At 43.3% G+C, this 24,966-nt stretch overlaps 1 protein-coding gene across 4 annotated transcripts in view; it reads right to left on the reverse strand.

The window, feature by feature from the left end:
* Positions 1 to 2,475: 2,475 nt before the first annotated feature.
* Positions 2,476 to 24,966, reverse strand: part of LOC115409219 (uncharacterized) — a 38,958-nt gene continuing 16,467 nt past the window's right edge. For 3 of the 4 annotated variants that reach the window (XM_030120283.1, XM_030120282.1, XM_030120284.1), the window contains 16 exons: positions 23,918 to 24,430; positions 23,658 to 23,794; positions 22,345 to 22,402; positions 22,085 to 22,233; positions 13,521 to 15,288; positions 13,306 to 13,433; positions 13,125 to 13,223; positions 12,778 to 12,835; positions 10,928 to 11,062; positions 7,796 to 8,134; positions 7,650 to 7,715; positions 7,433 to 7,566; positions 7,154 to 7,303; positions 6,442 to 6,499; positions 6,258 to 6,335; positions 2,476 to 4,373 (listed from right to left, as the gene is read on the reverse strand). In XM_030120283.1, the coding sequence (XP_029976143.1) occupies positions 2,611 to 4,373; positions 6,258 to 6,335; positions 6,442 to 6,499; positions 7,154 to 7,303; positions 7,433 to 7,566; positions 7,650 to 7,715; positions 7,796 to 8,134; positions 10,928 to 11,062; positions 12,778 to 12,835; positions 13,125 to 13,223; positions 13,306 to 13,433; positions 13,521 to 15,288; positions 22,085 to 22,233; positions 22,345 to 22,402; positions 23,658 to 23,794; positions 23,918 to 24,430 (5,633 nt within the window). In that variant the 3' untranslated portion in view covers positions 2,476 to 2,610. The remainder of the gene's footprint in view (positions 4,374 to 6,257; positions 6,336 to 6,441; positions 6,500 to 7,153; positions 7,304 to 7,432; positions 7,567 to 7,649; positions 7,716 to 7,795; positions 8,135 to 10,927; positions 11,063 to 12,777; positions 12,836 to 13,124; positions 13,224 to 13,305; positions 13,434 to 13,520; positions 15,289 to 22,084; positions 22,234 to 22,344; positions 22,403 to 23,657; positions 23,795 to 23,917; positions 24,431 to 24,966) is intronic. The other variant, XR_003933917.1, reaches the window with a different exon arrangement.

A 24,966-nucleotide genomic window follows, 5' to 3' on the forward strand; every position in this document is an offset into this window, starting at 1 on the left:
TATGTTTGTGTGGGTCAAGATCCATATAAAAAAAAACATCTTAGATAAATATACACATGTATCTTTGATCAGCCAATCTCTCTCCCTGATCCTCCATCATAGGAACGAAGAAGTTCCTGCTGGTGACATCTGCTGCTTCTCCACCTGATCTTTTCAACCGTTCCTCCATCTCACTGTTTGAGTACAAGACTGTGTCTCGTGAGTCTGCCATAATTTAATGTAAGCCACTAAAATGTCCAGACAGCATAGAAAAATGGGTGTTTCAGCTTCCTGTTTCAAACAAACAGGTTGTCCAAGCCTGATTCACCAGCAGATGAGGTGTGTGTCACACCTTGGTAGCTTGAGTTCCAATAACCCTGAGTGCTTTTTTTTTAAACAATACAGCCATATGTTCTTCATGATTATACAAGCGGTTCTGCGTGAGCTTAGTTTCACCCTGAATGCACGACAAGGTATGAGTTAATTCAGTAACATCTCACACCACAATTCTCTTTTCACCTGTGCAGATCCTGCTTGGTGGTTTTAGTGCTAGTTATGGTCTGTCTCTTGTGGTCTGTCTCTTGTGGTGTGTCTCCTCTGGTCTTTGTTCTCTGCTCTCTCTATTGTGGTAATAAAGATTTCTTTAAACTATGTGGAAAGCATCATTCAGCTCAAGTTCTGTACAGAAATGAAAGTGGACTGGGATTGTTTGTAACATGAACTAACAGGCAACGGGTGTACAGGAAGGAGGGGAGCGGGGGGCTCTGGGTGTCCGTTGGCACCTGCCGATCTTGGCCCCCTGGCTGCTGGGGGTCCTGGCCAGGGCCTTCCTCTGTCCCCTCCTGGACCTGTGCGTGGATGTCTGCCTGGGTTGGTGGCTGAGATCTGGGCCCCGAGGGGTCCGCTCCTCATCTTCTCAGAGGTCAGAGGTCATATATGCATGATCACTGTCTAATTTGCATGATCAGGCTGATCTTTAATCACTCTTCATATTCTAATTCTAATGGTTCTGTATTAGATCTCTCTTGATGCCCTTGTGTAGTTTGGTGCCTGGATCATCAGCTTGCAAATCCCAGATCACTTCCAGCCATGTTCTGATGCAGAGGAGCACCGTCCCCGTTACCTGTTGACGAATCTCCACTTCTCTATGGATCAAGAGAAGCTCGCTGATCTTATCTTGACGAAGGATATCTCACGCTGTGTCCAAAAACAACAAGTGTGCTAACACGCATCGTCACGTAAATTACCGCTTCGACCCGGGTCTGCCTTTCCCACTGGAGGTGAGCCGTTTAAAACCTGGGTTGCTTGCAGTGTTGATCAACCCAGGTCAACATACCAATGAAACCTTCCCCACTGCCATGAGGAGCAGATTATTAGTGGGTTTAAACTGTTTGGGCCAGTGGGAAAGGGGTATTACAGTCTATACGGCAGGTTAGTATGAAACAGAAGAGACATGAAGAAGAGAGTTCTGTCGAAAAGTCATAACTCAGCTGATGAGTTCTCTTCATGCAGAGAAACTACTCCTCTTTTAATCTGGGGATAAACACTAAATATGTTTGGAAGAACAATGGAAGAGGCTGTCATCCATTTCACACACCATCTGATTGACTAAACAGAAATCCTGACGTATCAGACCGTTTCCCGATCTTGTCGAGCCTGTATGAACTGGAGCCTCCGTTTCCTGTTGTGAGCCGACGGGAGAGTCACCCGGCACGGTGGTCTTCTGCTGCTGTAGTCCATCAGCCCTCACATGCTACACAGCCAGAGATGGTTCTTGACTCCAACCATGTTCAGGTCTTTTAAATCACATCCTGCCCATGTCCACAAGCCTGAACACACCAAGTTGCTGGTGCAGGAACAAATGTAATGCAGCGCAAAGGAAGGGGCAATGTGGCAGACACTGATCATGAGCCTTTGAGAGAGAGAAGGCGACGAGAGGAGAGCTTTTAGACAGTCACCTGCTAATCACCAGCGGAGGTACGTACACTAAGACGTTCAAGAACCTTACAGGGCCCGCACTTCATCAACAGCATGGCACTGAAAGATTAAGAATAAATTAGTGCTCCAATGACCGTTAAAAAAAAAAAAAAAAAAAAGGTTTTAATGTCAGCAGGGTAGTTTATAAATGACACGACAATGTAGTAACGTGGTCTTATCAACCAGGCATACACATCACATACATGTATTTTAAATTTTTATACAGCCAAACAAGAAAAATTGTATCAAAAATTTACAACATTCATTCAAAAACAAAACAACCCAGATACATTTCAATCAACAAAGCAGCTCAAGATTAAAACATAAAATACCGATATAAAACTGCCACAAAGGTTTCAGGAAAAATACTGCTCATTAAAATAGAAAAACTCCAAAGTGGCTTCATATTGCTACTTTCTTTGACTCGTCCCTTAAAGTAGAAATATCTCTTTACACGTCAACATGAGAACTCCATAATGCTACAATGAAAAATTAGCTTTTCAACATTAGAAATATAACTGGGTAGACAAAGCTTTATCAACAGTCAGCTGGTAAGGTCAATAAGACGACACACAAAACACCAAGCGACACCTTTTTTTTTTTTTTTTTAAATCTCCTTTGTCCAGAAACCGCTCACCCATTCTGCTGGATATGCTACTGCTGGTACTGGCTCTGCTGCTGGCTTAAATACCACTGTTGCTGATAATACTGATACTGCTGCTGCTGATACATGTGTGGCTGCTGAAACGGGGGCGGCAGTTGCTGAAACGGCGGCGGATACAGTTGCGGTGGCGGCGAATACGGTTGTGGCAACTGCTGGTACGGTGGCGGTGGTGGCTGCTGATACGGTTGCGGCGGCAGTGGCGGCTGCTGGTACGGTTGCGGCGGCAGTGGCGGCTGCTGATACGGTTGCGGCGGCGGCGGCGGCTGCTGCTGCTGCATTGCCATGTTTGCCCACATGGCCTCCATCCCAGCTGCTGAACTGTGTCCAACTGCTTGCAGATGCAGGAAGTTTACTCCCGGGTAGGTCTGGGGGAACCCCATGGCAGAGTGGTAAAAACTCTGGGAGGGGTTGGCAACAGTGCTGCCAGCAGAGTTAGCATGAGGGTTCACGGCTGGATCAAAAGTATTAGTGTGGAGGTTGACGGCAGAGAGGACGTGAGGGGCGACGACACTGTCAGCACCGGTGCTGACGGAAGAGCCGGCGCTGTTGGCAACAACCGTGTTGACAGAAGGGGTGAAAGTTGAGCTGAGGTCAGGGTGGACCGGGGCTTTGAAAACTGAAAGTTCATTTGTGCCATGCGTGGGTGCCGTTAAGGCTGCGGACAGGCCCACCTGGGGGTCACCGCTCACCGCACTGGGGACTGGGTCTGCAGAGCTGCCGCTGGAGCTGTAAGAGTAATTTCCTCTACCGAGTACGATGGTTCTAATGGGAGAGGTGTCGGACGTTTCAGGCGTTGCGGCGCCGGTGGCAACAGCACTCCACCTCGGCTGGTCAGAGCCGCCTTGTGGATGTTGTGGATCACTGGGGAGGTCAGCAGGGGAGGCAGTAGCAGCAGTGACGGACACACCAGCAGCAGCTGCTGTGAGCCGGGAGTCGTCCCCCATGCGACTGCCCTCAAAAGGTGATTTGATGGCACTTTGGGTGAGAAGCTGATTCTGGAGACCAAGGCCAGCAGGAATTTCTCCTGAAATCTTAGAATTCCCACCAGTTGTATTCATATCTCCACATGCACTCAGCAGGGACGGTTTTCCTTCATCACTTGGCGCCGTCGTGACGGCACAGTGGCTCACGGGCTTCACGTTATCTTCGGCCGGCAAAGTGGACAAATTGCCTTTAGCCTGATTCCTGAGTACATTTATTATTTGTGACAGAGCTACGAAGGGATCCAGGGGTGCATTTTGGTCAGGTACAGACGTCACGTTTTCAGGCTGAGGAGGCAGGGAGGTAGGGTTTTCAGCAGGGTCGACAGCCATGGACTCGCAAGCTGACAGAGAGGTGCTCTCCTCACTCGGCTGCAGCGGGGGGCCTGCGGATGCGGCTGGCAGGGAGAGCTCAGCCGAGTCACTTGCACAGGATCTGACCGATGTTTCCAAAGACGTGTCAGCCGGCCGCTCCCTGCTTCCTGGCAGGGTCTGAGCGACTTCAGGGTCAACCGGAGCAGATGACATGGATTTTGGATCCTCCGTCGGTGTTGCTGGTAACACGGGGACGCTCTCCGTTTGGTGCTTGGAAGAGAGACAGCTGTCCATCTCTTTGGGGTGAAGACACACGTCAGCCTGAGGGAGTCGAGCGACGACAGAGTCGGCCCATGAGGGCAAACGTCTTGGATCCAGAGGATTGGAGGCTTTTCTTTTTGGGACGTCATGCGACTCTTCATCCATTGTCGACTTTCTCACCCCATCTTGTTTGGCTTCTAAGAGAAACAGCAGAGGGAGCACAATAATAATGATTGATTAGAGGGCCGAATGTCTTCAACCCAGACAAGTCCGCTTTTCACGTGGGGGACTTTTTAGTTCATTGTATTGAGAAACTCTGAAGCATGGATTTTAACGTTGGCACATGTGATGTAACATCATTGAGGGGGCATATGTTGGAACAGCATCGTCTCTGATCTGTCCAAAAAGTGTAAACATTAACTCACACAAGCACTTTGCAAAAGCATTGAAGCAATTATCTTACATTTCCCTCCTCTTGTAACAATGAAGAAAGAATGTTTGCAAGAAGGGTCTGTAAAGTATTGATTAACTTGCTTGCATAAATGATGTTTTGAAACTGTGCAGAAAGCCTGCACAGCGCGTGAAAAGCCTCGCCATACTCAGTTCTCAGAATATATGTTGTCTAGACATCTGTTCGCAGAAATAAGTCCGACTTATCAGAAGAAGCGGAACCCACCTTTGAGGTGCAAACAGATGTGAGCCTAAGTTCAAGAGGATGTGAGCCCGACAGCTCAGACTCTTAGGTGTTGCTGAATATTTGTTTTTACTGTTAGCATATCAGGAAATGTCTGTGAGCAGACACGCCCACGCTATGCTTGCTCTCCCAACTCAATAAAAGCTGAAGACATCAGAAGGGGTTGGGGACAGTCTGTGAGTCGCCACAGCGTGCTGTGAGCGAACATTGTACCCTCCCCCTTCTGCAGAAGCAGCCAAAGTCTAATTCTAGTCTCCGTGTGTTCACTGTTTGGATTATTTAGTGTTTGAAGTGTCTTTGAACCGGACAGTTTGTCAAACTAGTCACTTTGTGAATACATTTAATTACAATGGAAAAAAAAAATCCCTGAATTTTCAATAACTTTATTCAGTCTAGTTTCATAACTATTTGTCCAGTAACATTTGAAAATGGGAACAAAGATTTTGTTGTTGTATTCTGATTTTCATCAATACATTCCCAAGGGATAATTGAAAATGGGTTTTATCAGTCATAATAAGTATGTTGGGCACCAACTGTGAAGCCTGTCTTAACAGGAGTGTTTGGATATATTGAGACACACTGAACAAAAATGAAAATGCAGCACTTTTGTTTTTGTTTCCATGAGCAAAACTGAAAGACCTAAGACTTCTTCTATGTACACAAAAGGTCTATTTCTCTCAAATATTGTTCACAAATGTCTCAAAATCTGTGTTATACAGCACCTTTCCTTCATTAAAAAAAAAAAAAACTGTTTGCTCTTCATGTCACTAAAAACACCAACATTTCTTTTAAGATTTTGACTATTGGAGCATTTTATCTATTCTGCATGCTAAATCAGGGAACCCATTGTTAAAGCCTGCGATGCATCCATGCAGTTCTAATACAACTGAGAAAATGTATTCAAATAGTGTTCAATGGCGCATCATTTCACTTGTCACATTCATTCTAAGCCGATACGCTGAAATTGAGTTCTTTCGCTCCTTACGTCCTCTGTGGGATGCTGTTAAAGCATGTTTATAGAAAGTCCAGTCTGTGACAGTTAACGATTACTAAGACAGATCATCAGGGGTCAACAATGTCAGGAGTTTGGAGACTGTGACAGAAAATCAGCCAGAGGACGACCAGTTATTCACACCTCTTCTGGTCTCTATATTCAAATATCCCTGATGTCTGGTTATTTTATGCCACAGAGAGAAAACTGCACCCTCTGATTGGCTTGAACCAGTGGGAACTCAGGTGGGTGTTGAACCTCACCACATCTCCGTGGGAGGAGACGGATTCAAACTTTGCCGGGACGCCAGCTGCGTGCCCTGCCTTTCTACTCACATTGTTTCAGCTGAAGGCAGCAGAGCCAGGCTGTGACTGAACCGAGTGGGTGGAAACTTACTTTTCTGCGGTGGAGGACAGACGGGTGGCCAGGCGGCTTTAAGTTTCCTTTCACTGATGCTTTGCACCACTTTTAAAGCTTAAAAAAACCCCAAAAAACAAATATCACAGGTCAGTTTACACTAGTTACTATATAACTGATATGGACATGAACTGTGGACAATTGTTGATTGTGTATAACATACCGTCATGGAATTGAGCTTTCTGAAGCCGTTCATACAACTCTGAGCCCAGCAGTACAATCTAGGAAATGGAAAACACCAACAGGTTCACAATGACATCACACACACACACACGCGCTCAGTCTTGTATTTCTATCCTTGTGGGGACCGTCCATTGACTCCCATTCATGTCTAGCCCCTAACCCTGACCCTAACCCTCACCACAATAAAGCCTAACCCTAAAGAAATGTTTTTGCACTTTTACTTTTTTCAGTAACAACAACATGGTCAAGAAAACACTGTTTCTCCTACTTAGGACCGGAAAAAGGTCCCCACAAGGCACGTCGTTCCACGTTTTGCTATCCTTGTGGGGACATTTGGCCCCGACAAGGATAGAAATACAAGAACACACCAACACCCACCCACACCCACACACCCACACACCCACACCCCCACACACACCCACACACACACACCCACACACACACACACACACACACACACACACACACACACACACACACACACACACACACACACACACACACACACACACACACACACACACACACACACACACACACACACACACACACACACACACACACACACACACACACACCAACCAGTCCTATATAGTATATTATTGGTGTGATGACAAATTCATCAAGCAAAAATACAAGCACTTAAAAATACAACAATTGGACTGCCTTCACTAACAGATATAAAAAACTACCTTTGCGTCTATACTTTTTTCACGCTCCAGCAGCTGTGAGGTGATGAAATCGAAAAGTTCCAGTTTCTCTTCCTCTAAAAATTCCAGTTTTCCCTCCTCGTCAAGCTGCTCGTTCCTCCAGAAATACAGCAACTCTGACTGATATTTTTCCTGGAAGAAAATGCACCACAATATACTCAAGCTTGATTAACACTTGCTAAACTTCCATTTTATGAAATATTTGAAAAAAAAAAAAGAAAAAAGAAAAAAAAAGAATCATCACTCAGCGAGGACACCCACCACATATTTGAACATGTGATCCTTGCTGATCATGTGTTTGCAGATGTCTGTGGAAAGAAGCCTCAGTTCGCAGCTCTCGCATAAGAAGAACGGCGTCTGGGAGGTCCCCTGACACTCCCACACAGCGCCCTGGCCTAACAGAAACACGCCAGCTTTAACACACGGACGGTGTTTTTTCCAATACTTAAAATTAAGATTTGCCATTATAAACACTCACCTATGATACTCAATTGTTTTACTTTCACATACGTAGACAAATGACTGACACCTTCAATCCTCTCTCCTGTGGAAAACGACAAAGAACTCAGCATTTTTAAGGACAAAGCGGACAAACGTGAACACAAACACACACATATTACCGACCGACTGAAATTGTTGACAGTTCCTGTGACGATCTCTTTCTCCCAGGTCTTGAATGACATTTTGCTGCTTGATCTTTTTGGTAGGACGACCTTGACTGACTGTGCATGTCCTTATCAGTAGCAGGTTCGACACGTGGGTCTCGACCCAAGAACGTTACGTGTGAAAACTTCTGAGCATCTTGGGGTGTTTTGAGTGTGTCCTGTGATTCTGGAGCCTCCGACGGCCGCTGTTGGCTGCCAACAGGAATCTTCTCAGATGCGGCAGCAGTTTTGGAAGGCGTTGATGTGGATTCAGGGTCGCCGACTCCAGGCTTGAGGGCATTTTTTACTAGAGTGACTCCTACAGGTTTGGGAAGAAAAAAAATTAAAAGTCTGAGCAGCCTGAACGGCCACTAACAGTTTCATCTCATATCATGGTGATTCTTTGTACTTTAGTAAGCTGGACTTCAGTTTTTTTTTGTTTTTTTTTAATCTGGTGTGTGACTTGCATTATTTTGGTTCCTTATCGAGATTGTTCCATTACTGAACCCTTTGACTGAAATGCAATGTTCCCTCACTTTGGTTCTAAATGTTGGTTTTGTCAAGATCTCTGTTCCTTTCTATCATTACTTCCTCTTTTTGGAAATCTGTTCTGAATATGGCTGATTAAAGTTGTTTTTTTTTCTTTTTCTGAGCATTATACATAACATATTTTAATTTATTGAAATTTCAATATTTTTAACTGGTAGAATAATTGGTTTGTTGGATCTGCATTTTTTGCCACAGATTATCCCTCTTTTTTTTAGCATTTCCCCAAACTTCAACATAGTAGGTGTAGTGGGAGATGTCACTGAATTAACAATGGCTCAGGCTTCAGGTGACAATGGCCCTTGTCACCTGAAGAATTGTATGTTTGGTGCTAAAAGCTCATGAAGAATTCCACACCGGCATCTGGCCCAGGACTTTAAGCTCATCAAGAATTCCACGACAGGTATGTATGGAACAATCAGAGAGTTATTTAACATGTAAAGGGATTTGTCATCCAACAAGTCCTTTAGTTGATGTAATACCACAATTTTGGTGATTGTTCAACTTGCTGAAAGACTTGGGCCGACATCTACAAATATCTCTTAGCTTCAATAACTATCTTTGCTTTATCACAAATGTCAGAATAATTATTGACAAAATAATTTGGCAGAGTCATTTTGACTAACTTTTTATGAAACTATTATTCATTATGTCACCTTGTTTCTATTTCGGTTAAGTAGATGACTTTAGTATTCCTTATTTTACTTTATCCAGACCAATTTATTTTCATGTTTCTTATACTTCTTTTATGCCTTTTTTTTTAACCCGCCCTGTCCAGCATCGAAGCAGCAGAATGGAGGTCTTGCTGCTGTAATGTGCCTGACAGATTTGCTCTTCCAAGAGGAGCTTATAAGCTTAAAGATATGACAGGGGGCCTCCTATGGACGTTTGTCAGAGAACATAGCTTGTAGTTATCTGGGACATGCAAGCTGAGGATCCAGGTATCAAATTACACAAGGGCATCAGGAGAGACCTAACACAGAGCCATTAGTCTGACCCACAACAAGACAACAAGGTGACTGAGTCCACGTGCAGAATATGAGGAGTGATTAAAGATCAGCGTGATCATGCAAATGTGACAGTGATCATGCATAAATTACCTCTGAGAAGACCAGAAGCAGGCCAGAGAGGTCCTCAGGGCCCAGATAATCGGCGGCCACCCCAGAGCCCAGATCCCAGCCAACCCCCCAGGGCAGATGTTAATGCACCGGTGCAGGAGGGGGCAGAGGAAGGCCCCCAAACGGGACCCCGCTAGCAACCAAAGGCCCTGGGACCGAGACCTGCAGGCACCAACCCCACCTGGCACCGGACGCCCAGAGCGGGCAGAGCAGAGCATCCATGGCCCAAGAGCCGACCCCACCCACTCAGGCAGAGAGCAATGACCTTGTTTTCTGATTCTTTTCCCCTTAATTTTAAGAAGCATCTGGATGAGTAATTTTTCTATATACTGGCATTCAGTAGCCCTTTAGTAATCCTGGGCTTGTCAATGTAACTTTCTGGGCAAAGTTTTAAGTTTTCAGTTTTTTTTGTTTTTTTTTTTTTTTTTTAAATACAGATTTATTTATGTCACTGAATGTGTCAAAGATTGTACTTATGTCTTGAACATACAATTTATCTCAGGTTTGTTTCTTTAGGTCTTCTTTGAAGGCCTTTCAGAGCATTTTGTATCTATCTAAACTTTTTTCTCCTTTGTGTACTCAACATCATACTGATTTTTAAGATCAAAGTCTCTACGCATGACCCTGGTGTTCTATAGCCAACAGTTGACCAGAGCATTTTGAGACTGTCCATGAATATTTTCTCCTGTGACTATTTCAATGACGTCATGCTGCTAGCTACCTTACATTTCAAACTTCAGTGGACGTACAGAGCTACCTGTCCCCCTTTTCATTAGTTCTATTTATGTAGTACAACTCAAATCCATCTATCTGGAATTCCTTCATATCCTCATTCTTTAACCATGTTTCTAATTCTGCAATTATATTGAAACTTTCCCTACACAGCTTTTTGTGTTAAGATGCAGCTTACACTTTGACTGTTGAAGTGAATAGTAAAATAACAAATGGTGGAATTTCAACTATAAAACTGTTCTAAATTATATATCATTCGACATGAGTTTATGTTTCAGCTTGTGCTGTTTATCAATATTGATGAACAAGGCAGATGTTGATTTTTCTTCTCAAATATAATTTGATTTCTGAGGGATAAAGGTCATCTGTCAAACTGTTCATGTAAAGGTGAAGGACTGCAGGCGCTTATTGATAGATGGTCAGAAGACTATACATCACAGTGGTCTGTGGCTAGCTGTTGGCCGGCTACTGGGGCGGGCCTTACACATCTGGTCAGGACCGATCAAATGAGCCGGGTTTGTTCTTCATCAGGGTTCACTGCCGCTCTGGGTCAGTGTTCATTTTGGGCTACAGCACCCTCAAACGAGCAGTTTTCGTAAATGAATGACATTGTCCAGGCATATGGTGTGCTCTCTAAAGTGCAATGTGAAAGCAAGCAAAACCAAATGAAGGTGGGAAAATTCTCAGCTGCCCCCCACAAGGACACTTGAATTTACCATCATCTGAGCTTGTCACTTCACATGGACTGCCAATGATGGCTTTCTTTCGCAAAGCTGCCACACTGTTGGCTGTGGGCGAAGAGGACCCCTTCCAGCTTCTCTGACTCAGCATTTCTTTCAGTCTTTGCAACACTGAAACAAGAGAAACAAGCAGAAATGCAGCTTTGAAAATAATTACAATTTTCAGGAGGGACTTTCGGATCGAAGATGGAGTCGACATTCCTCCCTCAGCTCCCGCTATATTTAGTGTTAAACTTTACTTTGATGCCTTCTTTTCTCTTTTCATTAAGTTGAGAACAGTCTATCTTCACAACAGTGCTTGCCGTCCAAAATATTGAAATAGCAGTGAAAACAACTACAAAGAAGACCGATCCACCCGCTCTGGCCTCCACTGATGACATGGTGGCCCTCACAAAGCTACTCAAGGAGCATTAGAAAGGCTCTCTCTGCCGAATTCAAGACCACCATATCATCATTGGAGGTGAAGCTGGACTGTGTCCAGGCCACTCTTACAGATCACGGGCGTCGTGTGACCTCACTAGTGACAAAATGGAGGCGGTGGAGGATAAATGTGCCGCCATTGAGCAGCAAGAAAAGAGAACACAAGCAAAAAGATAAGAAATACAAGCGGAGGTGCAAACAACCAACTAAGGCACAAGCAAACCAACACAAGTCAACATCAGTCTAAATGTACATTCAACTGGGCCTAATATGCTGAAATCAAATCAAAACAAAAAGAGACATATCTCTGCATATTATTTTGAGCGACCGTACCAGACATAATTTTAAGAGACAAAAAATAAAGATCAAACTGATTTTTGAAACAGCTGAAGGAGGGATTTTAGTTCTTCCATTTACTACAGTTTAAATGATGTTTTCACAACAAAAGAAGTACACTGATAACTGTAGATAATGCTGTCTGAATTTATGTTTTGTAGGCTAATTACAGAGTTTTCAGGGTTTTTCCATTGTTGTTCATTCTTTACTGAGAGAAATATATGCCTTTTAGTAAAGAAATAATTACCATTTGTGTTTTGTATTTAGCAAGTGAAACGTTTCTCAGTTCAATTTGTTCCAACAAGTTCCGTGAATATTCTGCTAACTGTTAGCATGTCAATGGGATTTCCCATACAAGTTAGCATAAAGCTAGCAGGACATTTTTCATAATGTGTTTTACAGCATCACGTCCATGTGGAAAGCAGAAAGAATCCTTACATGACTAAGGAATTTCCCTTTAGGGATCAATAAAGTATTTGATTCTGAAGCTACCAGTCAGTGAAATAAGCTCTGATGAGAAGAGATTTGTCTCCTAACAAAGCTTCTTTGCTTCTCTCCTCTATACACATATCTATGGCTCTGCAGGCACTGTGCCGATTGGCTGTTACGCCTGCCGACTCTGAGTGTAACCAATCAGATGGTGCTGTGGTTTAGCCCACACTTGTTATCCTTTCCTTCTTCTGTTACTGTGTGTGTTAAAATCCAACTGCCTAAGCCTTCTTTTCCTTTTTGTTTTGTTCTGCTTTTAGTCCTATTGGTTTTTCTATTTGTGGGATGTTTGCAAAAACTTGTAAAAATATTTGACCTTGAAAAAAATAAATGACAATTTTCAGTAACAATAAATCAGACAGACATGAGCTCTGTTCAAACGTAACATTTTTGTGGAGTGAACTAGACTTTCTCCAGAACAGAAATTTATCTCTTTATAGCATGCTTATACCAGCAAGAAAAATCAAGAGAAAACATTTGGTTTGATGTTGATATATAGAATAAAAGGCAATTGAAACACATATGCATACTTTTCACTTCAGTTATTTTTTTACTTCACTTCTAGAAAATGATTTCTTTACCTGTATTTACTGGAAGGCGATTCATCTCCTCATACACGTCAAAGGTGACTTCAAGTATCTGGAACAACATAAATCACAAATAGTCTCACTGACAGTTCATATGGATTCCCATATATTTTACTGTTGCAAAATATATTGTGCATAAATATATCAAAGATCTGCAGGCTTTTCTCTGGGTTCAAGGGGTGGACCCCAATATCTTATCGGTATTGTGACGTATTCAGTGTATTGTGTGTATTCAGGTCTTAATTTTGAGCACAAATAGAGAATTAAACTTGAAAGAAAGTTAAATCTCAAGTCACTGAGGGTTTTGTCACTTAGGAGTTTAAACCATATGTGCAGAATACCTGACTCTGTCCCTTTTCCTTCTCCAACAAGGTCAGTGTCTCCTGAAACTTCTGTGCATCCTCAAAAGGCTTTGCAGTGTATCCAGGGATTTTCATTTTCTAGTAAAATAAAATTAAAATTCAACAGTGAAATGTAGCTGTGTAACCCTTGATTTTATTCCAAATCTTATCGTGCACGCACCACGTAGTTATACTGGTGACTGATCTCACGAAGGTGATCCGAGGACTGCAACTTGACTGAACACAGCTGACAGTAGACCTGCTGCTTTTTTTCCTTTGAGCACATCAAAATAATCAGCTGATCGGTGCCTGTGAAGAGAAAAAAATACACACATCTATTCAAGATCAGATTAATACAAATTCAGATCTTTCTTGCAACATTAAAATGAAACCCACCAATTTTGACAGTTCCATGAACTGACTTTGTCTTCTTTGCCGTAGTGAGCGGCAGCTCCGCTGGTTTCCTCTTGGACTCGGGCCTGTCGGACTTCACTGCAGTCCTTTGGGGAACAGCAAACTGTGTACCGTCATGAATGTGTGGTGAAAAAACCATTTCTTTTCCTGGCTTTCCGTTTTTCATTGCTGGTGTCGGCTTCTTGGTTGAGGCCACAGATTTTGTCAACATGTGACACGTGCTTACGGTTGCCGGTGCAGTTTTGGGGTATTTAACAGTATTTTCAGCCATTTTCATGTTTGCAGCTTTATGCACCACTGCAGATTCCACTGGAGACGTCGGTTCCACATTCTGAAGTTCATATTTTGCATCAGATGCAGCTTTGGTTTTGCATGCCAGTGGTGCGCACATCAACGCAGATGTTTTGACTAGTTCTGTCTGAAAAGTCGCTGCACCTGAGGTGGGGGTGACGCCAGTCACTTCATCAGTGGTAGCCGTACATTGAGAGGAAGTTGCAGAGCAGACGGAGCTCAATGTCACCTTTTCATCTGTTTCAAGAGTGACTTCAGTTCCTGATGACTCAATGTTTGTGTTTGGAGTAGAATTAGCTTGAGGGCATTTTTCTGAAACACTAACCAAGTTTTTTTCAGAACTGTTGTCATGAGGCTTCAGATCATGAGGCTTGAAGTCATCATGAGGCTTTATGTCGAGATGAGGATTTAAGTCAACATGAGGCTTCAGTTCAACATGAGGACTTATTTCAACATGAGGCTTCAGGTCATCTTGAGACTTTAAGTCAACATGAGAAGGATTTATGTCATCAGGCTTGAGGTCATCATGAGGCTTCAGTTCAACATGAGGACTTATGTCGACATGAGGATTTAAGTCATGAGGTTTTATGTCGACATGATTTACGTCAACATGAGGATTTAAGTCATGAGGTTTTATGTCGACATGAGGATTTGAGTCATGAGGTTTCATGTCAACATGAGGATTCACGTCGACATGAGGCTTCAGCTCATCATGACGCTTCAGCTCATGACGCTCCAGTTCAACATGAGGATTTAAGTCATGAGGTTTTATGTCGACATGAGGATTTAAGTCATGAGGTTTTATGTCAACATGAGGATTCACGTCGACATGAGGCTTCAGCTCATCATGACGCTTCAGCTCATGACGCTCCAGTTCAACATGAGGATTTAAGTCATGAGGTTTTATGTCGACATGAGGATTTAAGTCATGAGGTTTTATGTCAACATGAGGATTCACGTCGACATGAGGCTTCAGCTCATCATGACGCTTCAGCTCATGACGCTCCAGTTCAACATGAGGATTTAAGTCATGAGGCTTCAGGTCATCATGAGGACTTGTGTCGACATGAGACTTCAGGTCATCATGAGGTTTCAGTTCAACATGAGGATTTAAGTCATGAGGCTTCAGGTCATCATGAGGACTTTTGTTGACATGAGGATTTAAGTCATCATGAAGCTTCGGGTCATCATGAGGCTTCAGTTCAACATGAGGATTTAAGTCATGAGGCTTCAGGTCATCATGATGTTTTATGTTGACATGAGGATTTAAGTCATGAGGCTTCAGGTCATCATTATGTTTTATGTTGACATGAGGATTTAAGTCATGAGGCTTCAGGTCAACATGAGGATTCAGGTCTTCTTTCAGTGTTTCAGGAGCTTCAGTTCCCGATGTCACTGCAGGTACGCTCGATGCTCCCTCACAGGTTTTTGAATCATCTTCAGTCTTCAAGTCCTCCACCTTTAAGAACAAACAGACACCTTCAGCAAGCTGCACATGTTTTTGCCATCGAAGGGCCTGTTTACACCTGGTCTTAATATGTGTGATCAGATCACATCTGGCAAAATCCAAAGAACAACTGTAAATGGGCAGCAAAGTGCTTTCAATTAAACTATTTCCCAAGCTGGTCTGGGACACATCTGACCACATTTTAAACTAAACTAGAAAATTCCAAATAAAATTTTACTTTTAGCCCTGTGGCAGAGGCTACGTTCACATGCAGGCAGTAACCCTTTCTTAACCGGAATATTCGCAATAACACGGTTGTGCACAGCCATGTAAACACCTGCAAAAACCCGACTATGCTCATATTCCAGTTTTTAAAAACCCGAATACTACCCCTGGGTTACTCATTTTCTAACCTGAATTTCTGGTCATATAAACGCGCATCAGAAAATTCCGGTCGAAAAGGACATTAAATACTGTTCTGCGCATGTTCAATCCACAAGGAATCTTGGTCGTTTGAGTACAGGAACTACTTGTGATACAGTTTAACTGCTACTAAGAAAATAAAATGTGCGGAAACGATTTTTTTTCTTTAAAAGAGAAGAACTGAACAAAGTGCATCACATCATTGAACATTACAACTTCTTTCTGGCGCATGTCTTGCCGGGTGCTATTTTTCTGACAACATGCAGAGAGAGCCTGCACTTCAGGGGCCCTTCTTCGTCTGTGTAAAAATAATTTTGAACATGCAAACAGTGGCATGAAGTACAAATGCACTCATGACGTTGTCTGTGTGCTGCTGTCTGGCTGGGGATATCCTGATTGATCACACTGATCATGCAAACTGGAGTTAATGTTTAAGCATGTAAACTCGTTATTACAAATATTTCAGAAACCGGAATATCAACCTTAACCTGAATATTGACTGCATGTAAACGTAGTAAGAGCTGCAAAAAACATTGTAAAGGTTGGAAAAAAACTTCAGTGGAAGAGTTAAGAAAGTTTAATAAAAGCTGAAAACAGCTGGAACTTGGAAAAAGTAGGAAAAAATGAAAAAAGTTGAATAAAGCATAAAATGTTAAAAAGTGGCATTGAAAAGGCATCACTGAAATACCATTGAGAGTAATAAATTTGTATTAACTGTAGGGCTGTCAAATTAGCGCGATAATGAGTTAATTCAAATTCCCAATGACGCCACTGATCATTTTGACGCGCATTTAACTCGTTCATGTCTTTATGGGCAGAGTAACGGAGAATCAATAAAGCTCCAGTAGTAATGGAAAAATCCAGACTAATCAAGCAGCAGTCAGCACAGCAGGTGTGTCTGTTGCCATGGAGACCAAGTGCACCCAGAAGCCATGACATATTATGCTATTTTTCAGTTACGTCACATCGGTCTCAGAAGCCCAAAAACATAGGCTGTGTCCGAATGTCCACACTATGCCCTAACCCCTCAATCACTATATGGTGCTGGACTACATAGTGGACTTTACAGTGGCCTGAATCCGTTGGCGATTCGGACACGCACCTCTCTACTTTTTTCCTCAGCGCTGAACCCCGGCCGGTACCATGGTAACCAGACACACCGGCTTGCGAAGATGTAATTCCACAAAAATATTTGTAAGATTTTTTTAATGTGCTTTTATTTTACTTTCCTTGTCTTCTTTCTAATGAAAAATGAATAATGAAATATATTATTAAATCGTTCCCGGCTCGCGCTGCTGCTCTTCCGCCATTTTGCTGGAGATTCACAATGCACGATGGGCAATATTGAGCTGTCTAGGGAGCATCGATGGCTCACTACTTTTCGAGATGCATTGTGGGAAATTTCTAGTGCCCTTCTTTTTTGCTATCTGGACAATTTCATTCGATAATTATTAGCGATGCACCAAAAATTCAGCCACCGAAATTTTTTGGCCGAAAATGGCTCAAAAGTGTATTTTCGGCTTTTGGCCGAAAGAAAAAAAAAAAAATCACCGAAACAACAAGGCCGAAAATAATTGGTGAGGACGTGGCAGTAATGCTACAAGCAGTGGTTGCCAACCGCTGTAAAATCAAGAAGAAGAAGAACTGGTGATGACCAGTCGTGGCCGGTGGCAAGAGGCGCCGGTGGCGGGAGTGCTTGTTTTGTCTGCCTACACCGCCAGCGGCGGGCGGTGCGGCGTTAGTTCACTTCCGCTTTCGCGGGAGCGCTTGTTTCCACACCCGCGCATTCCAGGCGGGCAGCGTTGAAGAACCCAGCACTGCCGTCAATGCGGAAGTGAACTAACACCCCAATGCCCGCCACTGGCGGTACAGGCAGACCAAACAAGCGCTCCCGTCACCGGCCACGACTGGTGATGACGCAATCAAACGGCGCCGTCAGAAACACACGAGGAGGGCTATGTGCTAAGTGCTAACATGTCTGCGGTGTGGACATATTACACAGTCTCAGAGACAAACCAGCGGACAGCCATTTGCAAAACGTGCAAAACTGAAATCTCAAGACGGGGTGGATCTACGAAAACTTTCTCCACGTCAGGTTTGATTTACCATCTAAAATCCAAACACCCCGATCTCCACTCTGAATATGAGAAGACTACGACACAAAAAAGGAAAATGCAACCGAGCACGCCCACTCCATCTGTAGCGGAGGTTTCGGAAAAGGCAACAAAGTTTTCCAGCGAGTCAACCAAAGCAAAGGGCATAACACAAAAAATTATGGAGTTTATCGCCTTGGATGATTAACCATTCTCTGTCATAGAAGACGTTGGATTTCTTAGGCTGATAAATCACATTGAGCCCCGTTATGCTATGCCAAGCAGACGGCACTTCTCAGACGTGTGTTTACCCGAGTTGTACAATGTTGTTGCAACTTACATCCATGAGCTTCTAGCATCAGCCATTACAACCATCAGTTCCACTACCGACATTTGGAGCTCAGATGTTAGCCTCGCCAGTATGCTCAGTTTAACAGCGCAGTGGATGGACACAGAATTGAAGCTACAAAAGATTTTGCTCCATTCACAAGAGTTTAAATTATCACTCACAGCAGCAGCCATTTCTGACGCATTCACCAATATGTTCGACACCTGGCATATCGACCGATCTAAAGTGCATGCCATAGTCAGTGACAACGCAAAAAATATGGCAAAAGCGATACAAGACAGCGAGCTGAAAGGAATACGGTGCATGGCCCACACACTGCAACTAGCTGTAAAGGACGGCGTATTGTCGCAAGACGTGTTCGCTATTGGCAGAAAAATAGTTGGCCACTTTAAACATTCTCAGCTGGCCTACTCCAACCTACAGTCTATACGAGATCACCTAGGAGGAGTACAAACAAAACAGTTCCAACAAGACATGAGTACACGCTGGAATAGTATCTTCTACATGTTGGAAAGCCTCTTCGCGCAAAAGCGCGTCTTGGCTGCCTACAGCGCAGACTACGAGCTCCCCGCGACATTCTCTTCACACCGGTGGGTCTTAGTAGAAAACATTCTCTCTGTCCTTGCGCCATTTGAGCAGCTAACTAAAGAAATCAGCTCCTCTGATGCATCAGTCGCAGACGTTATCCCGTTCATTACAGCACTGAAGCGTTTACCAAGTAAAGAAGTTGAAACGGACCACGGGATGAAAAAGATGAAAAGTACACTCCTCAAGTCAGTCACCAGGCGTTTCACTGAGAGCTATAGTGATCCTCTGCACTTCTTCGCTACTGTACTTGACCCACGTTACAAGGACCATTACTTAGACGTGGGAAAACAGCGCACACGAGAAATGATCCAGGCTGAGATGGACGCTGACAACAACCCACCTGGAGTCGCACCAACCCAGAGCACAGGAGGGGAGCAGAGCGCAGAGAAATAACTCGTCTCTTTGGACCAGATGCGTGGCTGGTGCCTTTCATTGTCTGATATGTTCACGGAGATCATGCAAGAGAGAGGGTCCCAAACAGGTAGGTCATTCCGACTCACTATCCACAATATGACGATATGAAATGAAATGTTAATGCATGTAAAGTATTGTTTAACTTGCTTGCATAAATGAATCATGTGAATGTGTTTTGTAACTGTACAGAAAACCTGCACAGCGCGTGAAAAGTCTCACCATACTCCGTTCTCAGAAAATGTTGCCCAACCATCTGTTTGCAGAAATAAGCTTGCCTTATCCCGTTTGTGCAGAAGAAGCAGAACCCGTCCTTGAAGTGCGAATAGAAGTGAGCCCTAGACTAAGAAGACGTGAGACTGAGAGCTCAGACTCTCAGGTGTCACTGAATGTTCTTACTGTTACCATATTAAGAAATGTCTACGGGCAGATACGCCCATGTTTACCCATTTGTCTATGCTTGCTCTTCCAACTCAATAAAGCTGAAGACATCAGAAGGGGGTCGGAGACAGTCTGAGTCACCACAGCATGCTGTGAGCGAACATTGTACTCTCCCCTTCTGCAGAAGCAACCAAAACCTAACTCTCGTCTCTGTGTGTTCACTGTTTGGATTATTTAGTATTTGAAGTGTCTTTGAACCCGACAATGCATAGCCCTTTCTCTATCATTCTCAAATGTCAGGCAGCCAACCAGCTCAACCGCTCAACAGTTAGATGGATATCTATCTTAAGTCCCCATCTCCAGACAGGATGACCCTCTCCCCTACTGGAGGAATAACCGCGGACGCTTCCCTGACCTGGCGAAGATGGCACGCAAGTGTCTGTCTGCACCATGCACAAGTACTGACAGCGAGAGACTGTTCGGTGCTGCAGCTCATGAAAAAAGAAACAGACTTCACTGTGACAAAGCAGAAAAGCTACTGTTTGAGGAAAAAACAATCTACCACTTTACCTCAAGAAGTAGAATGGACTGTCCATTAGGGGTGTAACGGTACACAAAAGCCACGGTACGTTACGTACCTCGGTGTAAGGGTCACGGTTCGGTACATTTTTCGGTACAGTAGGGAAAAAGTAAAAAAAGCTCACAAATGTACCAGAACATTTTTCCCAAGCTTTCCCATGCGACACATTATTGGCCCAGTTTACATGGTGTTTTTTCAATCCGATTGTAAACAATAGTATTAAAAGCGAGTGTATTCATGTACAGCATACAAAGCATCCACGATGAATCCTCGTTTACAAGGACCCTGTGACATGCGCACAAAGTCTCACGAGGAACTTGCAGGTCTTCCTCTCTGAAGCAGCAGTCCTCAGCGCCAAGCAGAGAGTTTTTATCTGCTGATATCTGCTCAAATAATGTCCCAAAATCTCCAAGATACGCTGCTGAAGGAGCGGCTGCTCCCCTTACCGCAGCACCGCCGTGCTGAGAAGTACGTCTCGGTGTGGTCTGCACCGCATGCCGATGTTTCGAATTAACTGGTGCCCATGTTAACTTGTGACCAATAATGACTGAAACATCTAGTCGTTCTGGCGAACGTCGGTTATCGACAGTTACAGTGAGTGTATACGTTTAAAGTCTTTTGTGAGTCTTACTTTAACAACTGCTGTAATCAGCATGTGTTTACACAGACCTCCACTGTCATTCGTTAACACGGGAACCAGTCAATCCATAACACCAGTCGGCGATCGCTCGTATTCTGCTATGGAGCTCTTTATACAACTCGCTGTTGTGCGATTTGGTTCCATCTCGCCTCTCCAATGTTTTTTATGTCGGGGTTTTGTATTAAAAAAGTGTTTTTCCACCACCGTGGCGTTCTCTGCTGGTTTTTTGACTGTGCTGCTTCCCGTTTGCTGGCACGTCACACGTCACTCCGTATGAGGGAACGCACGCGGAACAAATACTCTCCCGTTTAATCTGCTCCGCCACACGCTGCAGCTCTCATTCCCCTTGTACTTTCTTCTTTGTTTGTTCATGTTTGGACCTTCTTGTTGTACTTCTTCTTCTGTGATAATGGTGGTTGCCAGCAGCTTTTAGGCTCATTACCGCCATCTAAGGTTGGAATTTTTTTTTTTTTTTACTCACTGGTGTATTCGTCGTGTGATTGTGTGTGCCGAACCGTGACCCCCGTACCGTGACGGTACGGGACGAATACAAATACCGTTACACTCCTACTGTCCATAGAATGTTCCACTGTTCAGTGTTAAAAAAATACTCAGGGATTTAAAAATACTTGACTGATGCACTTTGTTTTTGTGAGAGAAAATTTTAATTTATTTTACGGTCGTCCAACAGGTCATTGTTTGTCAGGTACATTATTTAATGTAGGCTACACATGAGTGGGCTGAAATTAAAATATTTCATTTTGAATTTTATGATGTTAGTGCTACGTACTTATTTTCTTTTTTTTCTTTCAGCAGCATTTGAAAGGTACTTGACCTAGGCTATATGCACTTTGTGTTTTGTTTTCTGAGAGAACATATTTTACTGTCATTCAGCAGTTCCTGTACCTTACTATTTTACACATGAGTGGCGTCAATTTTATGTCAGTGCTGAATAAATATTTTCAAACTTTTGTAATTGATATATTGCAATGTCTACTTCAATTAGGTTAAACGCCACAGACAGGAACTTTTCCTGTCCTGTCCTATCTAATTGGATGCAGTGATTAATCCGATGAACCTGATCATCCCTGAGGAATATAGGCTAATAATTACTCATTTCTTTCGGTCTTTCGGCTTTAGTTTCCTCATTTTTCGATTTCGGCAAAGAATTTTCATTTCGGTGCATATCTAATAAATATGACAGTGATGACCAACTGGTTCAAATCAAAGACAGACATAAATGTGGCAGAAGACAGACAGATTAACTGATTATAGAGGAAAACAACTAGAAAGAGGGAGAACAAAGCCATTTTCTTAGCTCAATCAACTATAAACTCACTGACCTGGACATGATCCCTCACAGAGTCAACGCTATGTTGAGCAAGAACCGGGGAATGGATCTCTTCATTTTTAACTGAACACGGAGTAGAGGCTGAGGGGAGCTCGGACTCTCTCTCACACCGAGTGAGAAACGCCGACACCGTCTGCCTAGCTGTTAAAGTAAAGGATGATATTAACGAAACGAAATACCAAGCCATTGATTACACAAAACGAGTGGCAGACGGGACTTTTTGATAACAAGTTAAGACAGACGCAATCTTACCTGATTGAAAGCTGCTTTTGGAGACGATACTGTAAAGGTTTTCATCCAGATTAACAACCTGGAGTCCAGACAGAAACCACAAATCAGTACAAGAAGTAGAGGTGGCAAAAGCACAAACACACTCTCTCTCTCTCTGGAAGTACATACTTAGTGATCAGCTGTTTGACTCAAACAACTGTGGAAGACACACGGATCAGCTGACCCTGCTCTCAATGCCAAGTAACAACTTCACACTGAACCCCGGGTCAGTGAGAAACTGGTTTAATTGCATTCGACGGAAGTGGAACTTTTACTGTTTTGTAGAATAGTAAATCACATTAAGAATGTAGGTATAGATTGAAATAGATGCAAGCACAATGACTCCATTTCCATTATAAAAAGTACGATGCAAAAAACATTGCTTTAGCATCCCACAGTGTGCAAACTCATTTCAAGTAAAGCTCGGAGTCAAGTTGACCTGCTGCTTTTCAACTGACACGGAGTCCAGTAAGAACCACGTTGGTACGTCACTGCTTACACAGCAGTTTACCCAACAGTCTTGACATGGGAGCTGGAATGATAAAGTGATGGTGGCAGTGGCTCCTGTTGAAGTGAAAATCACTTGAAGCCACACTCTCGCATCTAATTAGTGGCTGAACACCTGTGCATGTCAAAGTACACTTCCAAGGTCAAGGCAGAGTCTTTCCGGCACAAGACGGCTGAGAGTTAATCGGCTAGTGGTCTGCGAGTCAACTGGTGTTGAAGTATTCTCGAATCTCAAGGACAGTCCACAGCCGCACGCACAAAACAATTGAAACACGGATGAATGGAGAGACGAAACTCGGGGGATTGTTCAAGTGAAATATATGAAGGAATTAAAATGTATTTCGCACATCCAAAAAAAACAAACAAAAAAACTGTCAGTGATAATCTCAACCATCGGAGATATGGTGTCAGCCGATGGAGACTTCAAGGACAAGTTAACTTCTTCTCTGGACCGAAGGCCTGCTTCTCGGTGTCAGTTTTTGGCTCCACACCTCTTTAAGAAAAGTTTGTAAAATCTAAAAACAGCAACATCGTTCTGGCCCAGACCCAAAACGTTGATCGAAAGTCATAGTTTCAGTGGTTTTTGTTGCTGTGAGTCTCGGTTGCAGACCACAATAGAAGGAAGCAGTGGATCTCAACTGTATGGCTTTATTTTAGCATCCATATTGAGTTAGCCAAAAAACACACACTGCTGTTTTAAAAATGGCGGTTCTGCGTTTACACCAGTCATGTTGGTCAAAACAGCATGAATATAGGAAATTAAATCCCCTGTGAAAACATTCACTCACCTTCAGATGAGCCTTTGGATGGCCGGGTTCAGTAATATGGCCAATGAGCTCCTCTTGGGGGAACTTCACTGAGCAGCACTCGCAGAGGTACACCGAATCGCGTTTATCACAACGGCAGTCATAAAGTGTGAGTAAACCTAAACCGAAAAGTTTTTCATGCTTATTGATGTCTCATTGAAACGCAAGACATCTTCCCATACACTAATAAACACTCAAAAAGAAAACCGATTATGATTAAGTGGACGACAGTCTTCACAAACCTTCATCTTGGTGCGTCTTGAGGCTCTTTTCCACAGCAGAGCTCTCATTCTTCTCGCTGCTGGCTCCCTCAGATGTGAGTCTCTGTCTTTTATGTCTCATGCCTTCCAGGGATTCTTCACACGAGCTAATACTCCTTTTGTTCCTCATTTTGTCACCGCATGTGCTCAGTTGTGCTGGGGTATTCTCATTGTTTTCAGCTGCTTCTTGTTTACCGCGTTCCCCAGCAGCTTCTTTATCTGTGCTCGGGCTGCTTTCTGGGATCTCCTCGCTTGTTCTTTTAATTTCACACTCTGGCTCCTTTCTCATTATTTCCTGTGGTGGTTCAACCGCCTTTTCCACCACCTCTGAGGCAGTTCCTGAGATCTGTTTTTGCAGAGTTGTTTTTTGTTCACTCAGCGTCTGTTTTGCTCCTTTGTTTTCTCCATCTTGTGCTTTGTCAACGCAGAGCTTCGTGGTATCGCCGCTGTTGCTTCTCACATGGTCCTCTACTGTTGAGGAAGATTCATTTGGAACTGAAAAAAAAAAAATACATGTTGTTACAACATCTTGTTACAACACATCCAAACTAAAGCAGCAAATCCAATTACGCAAATGAAAGTGAAAAAAAAAAAAAAAAAATCACTATTTGATTTTAAGGTTGCTAAATCCATCTTCGTATCCGTCAGGGGGCTTGACTGTGTATGGTCTTATATATTGAGATGGTTATTTCCACTAATGCCACAACAGTGTGAAATCATTTGCCGACAAATTTCGCGGTCGCCATCTCACTTCACAACTCATTGTTTCAACAATCAACTTTTTCCCTGCACACAAACATTGCGTCAATTCAGAACAACTTTCTGCAGATAGGCATAAAGAATAGCGCAGTACATATTGAAGGACTGAGAAGCAGTATAAGGCAGATATTACGCTACAGTGCAAGTTATTTATTATTCACACAACTTCTGTTAAGATATTGTGCAGAGGTTGTATCTGATTTCATGAGGTCTGGCTAATAAACTATTCAAGAGTTTGAAAGGAATGAAGACTTGCGAGGTGTCTCAAGTCC

The sequence above is a fragment of the Salarias fasciatus genome, chromosome 22 (assembly GCF_902148845.1).
Source record: "Salarias fasciatus chromosome 22, fSalaFa1.1, whole genome shotgun sequence".
NCBI classification, from domain to species: Eukaryota; Metazoa; Chordata; class Actinopteri; order Blenniiformes; family Blenniidae; genus Salarias; species Salarias fasciatus.